General features: G+C 45.3%; 1 protein-coding gene across 1 annotated transcript; it reads left to right on the top strand.

Annotated features, from left to right (window-relative positions):
• The first annotated feature begins 1,424 nt into the window (after positions 1–1,424).
• On the top strand, positions 1,425–2,995 carry LOC121271243 (zona pellucida sperm-binding protein 3-like). The gene is made up of 8 exons (XM_041177067.1): positions 1,425–1,540; positions 1,629–1,732; positions 1,824–2,001; positions 2,088–2,214; positions 2,295–2,383; positions 2,469–2,554; positions 2,669–2,794; positions 2,874–2,995. The coding sequence occupies exons 1-8, from the start codon at positions 1,425–1,427 to the stop codon at positions 2,993–2,995; spliced, it is 948 nt and encodes a 315-aa protein (XP_041033001.1).
• Positions 2,996–4,996: the final 2,001 nt, after the last annotated feature.

Raw genomic sequence — 4,996 nt, 5'->3', positions numbered from 1 at the left:
GATTTTGTAGTGAGGGCTTTGTTCCCAGTGCTGGTGTTAGTTGGAGTTGTTTGTGGCTCTGATACTTGGCAACAGTTTCTAGACCAGAGGTTTCCATGGAGCAGGGTCAAAGCCACCCCTGTACCTCAGACAGTCTCTCCTCCTGGGCCTCCCTTTGGTTCCCATTTCCATGTGTCTGAGGGTGGAAGTGTGTCTCCACTGCAGACTGTGATGGTGCAGTGTGGAGAGGACAAGCTGCTGCTCAGGGTCCAGCTGGATTTATTTGGAACCAGGCACCTGATCAAAGCTGCTGACCTGACCTTGGGGACAGCAGGTTGTCGGCCAACCAGGATCTACTCTCAGGACCACACTGTCCTCTTTGACTATGGACTGCATGAGTGAGGCAGCAGGTTGCAGGTAATGGGAATCCTCAGCTCTTGCTCTAAGCTTGGGCTGTAGATTGTTCCCCAATCTTCATTGCAATACTGGGTGAGATGTCAATGAGCAGATAAGTCTCCTGCTTTATAAAGCCCCAAACTAGCTTTCTATTCTGTGTTGTGCTTTGCTTTAACTGGTTTCTGAGTGTCTCTGAACTAGTGACATCAGCTCCATTGGTCTTGAACTGCGTTTTTGGTTCCTCCAAGCTTTTTCTTTTGCTGTTTTTGAGGATTTTTTAGACCTATTCCCCGCATTCAGATCAATCCAACTGGAGACTTCAGTTTCAGTCCAGTTTAATCCAATTGAGGAGTTTCTTAAAAGGAGGCAATGAAATGAGAATTGAAATTTATTGCACTAAAGAGGAACTCCACAATTCCCACTTTCCCAGTCATTGGGATAAATGGGACCCTGGTTTTAAACTGATCTATTTCCATGCCCCATATTATTGTCTGATTGTGGCTCCTTTTACTGTTAAATGAAGCTGTCCTTCTGTTGATTCCCTTTCCTATTCATGGATCCTGGTCTTGTTCTGATGATCTCACTCTTTGGATAAAGGGCTGAGGTTGCATAGCAACTAAAACCCAAGATGAAGTCACAAGGCCCCTCGAGCCTGTTCCCCCAATCATTAAGATCCTGGCTGATCATCTACACAACCTCCATGTTCCTGTCCTCTTAACATATTCTTAGATTCCCTTCATGTCCCAAAATAAATCCAGCTGCCTTGAATGTGTCCAATGACTGAGCATTCCCACATCTCTGGAGTACAGAATTCCTAAGCTACATGATCAGCTGGATGAAGGAATTCCCTGTCACAATCTTAAATGACTGACGCCTGACCTGAGATGACCACCCCAATAGTAAACTCTCTCCAGCTGGGGGGAAGCAGCCTCTTCACACTGACCCTGTCAATCCCCCTCTGAATTGTTTCCAGGGGATGGGATGACTTCATTGTTAACCCCTGTGCAGAACATTCTCATTTCAGATTCAGATTAATGTGATTCTTTCAGATGATTGGAGATTTCCTCATCTACACCACCCACCTGAACCACACCCCAGAGTATCATGGATCTGTTATTGTGAGAACGAATGGAGCTGTCGTTCCCATTGAGTGTCGGTACTTTAGGTGAGGATCTTTAATCTCTTGGTCAATAAGATCTACAGCTGCTGGTGGTCTCTGAAGTTGTCCTGAAATGACTCCCCTGCCTTTCCAGGAAGGGCAATGTGGGCAGTGACCCCATCAAGCCCACCTGGATCCCATTCAGCTCCACCAAGTCTGGAGAAGGGCATCTGTCATTCTCTCTGCGCCTAATGAATGGTATGTGATGGGTGGATGGGGAGTGATTTCCTGTAGTCACTCACTGGGAGTTACAGCCACTGTGTCTAACCCTTGTCCTCTTGTACTTCAGGTGACTGGCTTATAGAGCGCACTTCGACTGTCTACTACCTGGGTGAACTCATTCACATTGAGGCCTCTGTTTCAATGACCAACCACATGCCCCTGAAGCTCTACATTGACCACTGTGTAGCTACATTGAGTCTAGACAAGGACTCCACCCCGAGATACAGCATCATTGACCACAATGGGTAAGGAGCTCTCTGCTTTCTCCAGCTGCTCCCATCTCAATGGCTTCACTTGATTCACTTCTTGTCCCTTTTGAATCTTTCTTCAGTTGCCTCCTGGACAGCAAAGCTGAGGACTCCTTTTCAACCTTTGTGTTGCCAGGAGACGAGCGGGAGCTGGACAAGCTCCGGTTTGACCTGGATGCGTTCCGTTTCCTTGGAGATGACCGTTCCTTGGTAAGAGGAAGCTGATCATTGGGGTCTCCATGTTGGGAGGGAGTCACTGAATCATGACTTGTGTTGAATGTGTCCCTCAGATTTTCATTACCTGTCATCTGAAAGTTGCTCCAGTGGATCAGAGGGATTCCAGGACCAAAGCTTGTACTTTCCAGAAGGTGCACAATGTGTAAGTTTCCCCCTCTCTCCCTCAGGCTTGTGTTGTGTTGGGATGTGATGCACAACCTGGTTGATGGGCTGTTTCTCTTGTTTAGCTGGACCCCATTGGAGGAATCGAGCATTGACATTTGTGCCTGTTGCCATGTGGGTAACTGTGGTGCCACAAGGGAGTTGTGGTTTGGTTCCAGAGGAAGGAGAGATCTTGTACCTGAAGCTGGTAGGACATTGATCCTCTAGATGTTGGAGGTCCCCCTTTCCTCTCTCTAACTGGAATGTTTGATGTTGCAGAGTGAAGCTGGATTGAAGTGGGAGGGTGAGGCCTCACTTGGACCCCTGCTGATTCTGGATACTGATGTGACCAAGCTGGCAACAGAGTCCCTGAATGAGGCTGAGCGAAGGATGCAGGAGAGGTCTCCAGGTGGTGAGTTGGCCGACTGCTGGTTTCCATTGTCCCCCTCAGTGTTTCCTTCACTAACTATTGGTTTCTCATTGCTTTGTAGGTGTGGAGTCTGAGGTGGTCCTGATCGTGGCCCTGACTGTGACAGCTGTCTCTCTGATCTCTGCTTCATTGCTGGCCTTGTTCCTGTACAGGAAACACAAGCAAAGTCAGGTCAACCAGTGACCAAATGATCAATAAAGTAGTGATTCCTTGATCTTCTGTCTGGGTGTTGATTTGTCTCCATCCTCAACATGTGAAATGTTTCCATGGAACTATTGGCTGGCTTCAGTGTATCCAAGCACAGAACTAGGCCTCCTGAATGATGAAACAACAACAAAAGTTGTTGGAAAAACTCAGAAGGTCTGTCAGCATCTGTGGAGTGAAAGAGGTTTCATGTTTTGAGTCCAGATGGTTCTCTTCAGTTTGTCCAGCAGTTTCCTTTTGTTTCTCATTTCTATCTTCTGCAGTATTTTGCTTTTCTCTCCTGAATGATGGGTTTACTGAAGGCAGAGAGAAGCTCTAACTTTCACTCCTTTGGGCTGCTGCTCATGTTTCTGCCTACATCAGACCCCTGGCTCCTTAACTTTAACTACCTTGGGTGGGGGAGGTGCAGTGAGCAGGTCTGGTGCCTCCTTGTGGACCTGCTCCTGAGCCTGGCTGGTGTGGGTGTTTACTCAGGCTGCCTCGTTCTCTTCCATGGTGATGTTCACCCCCCCTGGAGAGGGACACACAGTATTGGAATGTTTGAGGTTTGCTGTGATCAGTGGTTATGAGGTCACAACTGCAATCATTACTTTAGTTTGACGACCCATTAGATTTTTTGTGACACATGAGCTAAAAGCTCACTGAGCAAACTATGAACTAAAGCTTGTGTAATGTGGGGAATAGTGAACCTGCAGATCAAGCACAGAAGGTGGTGTGAGAACTAGCATTGTTCTGTAACATGGTCTGAGAGAAACATTAACTGCCCAAAACTGGTAGGTAATTATTTTTCAAGTGCACCGGCTTTCCCATCTTAATACAATCTTTCTGTACATGATTTAAACAGATGAAATCCTACTAATTTAATGCTTCCTTGAAAATCCTTCTTTCTTCCCAAGGGATCCTTCATACTTTTGGGCATTTAATCGTTCGCTAGTTTTGGTATCACTGGACGTGTCATTGAGGTCCAAGCTAATACTCTTGCTATAGGTGGTGGAATTTAAGGTCAATTAATAAATCTGAAATATTAAAAACCCATCAGGTGCATTGATGCCTTTTGAGGAAAGGGTATCTCCCCTCTTTACCTGGTCTGTGTGTGACACCAGACCCACAACAATGTGTTTCACACTAAACTGCATTCTGCAATAACCTGGCAAGTTACTCAGCTCAAGGACAAGTGCTGGCCTTGCCAGTGAAGCCCATATCCTGAGAGAAGATTTTTAAAAATGTAAGATTGAATTCTGAAAACTGACAGTTGCACGTCCAAAAAACCTGAATTATAAAATTAACTATTAACTACGTATGGGGCTAAACTGTCAAATTATTTGGGTTGATGAGTGTGTATGGACTTCCAGAGGGCATTCAATAATCTTTCACAGCCAGAATGGAGGAGAAGTGAAAATGGTGATTGAATCTTCAGACCATCATGATGTGGCATATGTTGCTTCCTAGGGATCTGATCTGGTACCTGAACTTCATTCATGACTTCAATATCCAACTCTTTATTTGCACCAGTTTTCAGGAGATGTTAATCATCAATCCGAGAGGAAAAGGGAACCAAATGAGATTGAGTGAGTGGGCCAAACAATGGCAAATATCATTCCGTGCAGGCGAGTAAGGTCAACCACTCTGGAACTAAGCAAGGGACAATTGAGTTTTTGTCTGAATGGTGGAGGAAGAAAGGTTTGAGAGAATTATAACAATCATTATAAACTAGCATAATGAAGATTGTTGGAACATTGGACTCTCTCTGAAAGGAGGGGATGTGATGCTTCAGTTTTAGAGAACCTTGGGTATACACACATCTGGATTTCAGTCTGGACTTTGGTAACCAAACATCAAATGACCCTTCTGTTCTCTGAGTTTCAATATTGATTGTTTAAATCCCCAGACTTCATTTTGCTCAATGTTTAACTTTCCTGATTTTGAAGATTGATGGCTGATCTGATTGAGCTATTTAAACTGTTCCTAGGATTTGGTAGG

Source organism: Carcharodon carcharias, chromosome 30 (assembly GCF_017639515.1).
Source record: "Carcharodon carcharias isolate sCarCar2 chromosome 30, sCarCar2.pri, whole genome shotgun sequence".
In the NCBI taxonomy this organism is placed as follows: Eukaryota; Metazoa; Chordata; class Chondrichthyes; order Lamniformes; family Lamnidae; genus Carcharodon; species Carcharodon carcharias.
This window is presented reverse-complemented; position numbering and strand designations above follow the sequence as displayed.

Coding starts and splice junctions, on each gene's coding strand:
- LOC121271243 (XM_041177067.1), top strand. CDS start 1,425: ATGATTGGAGATTTCCTCATCTACACCACCCACCTGAACCACACCCCA. Junction 2,002..2,087: donor AGCATCATTGACCACAATGG/GTAAGGAGCTCT, acceptor ATCTTTCTTCAG/TTGCCTCCTGGACAGCAAAG. Junction 2,215..2,294: donor TTGGAGATGACCGTTCCTTG/GTAAGAGGAAGC, acceptor TGTGTCCCTCAG/ATTTTCATTACCTGTCATCT.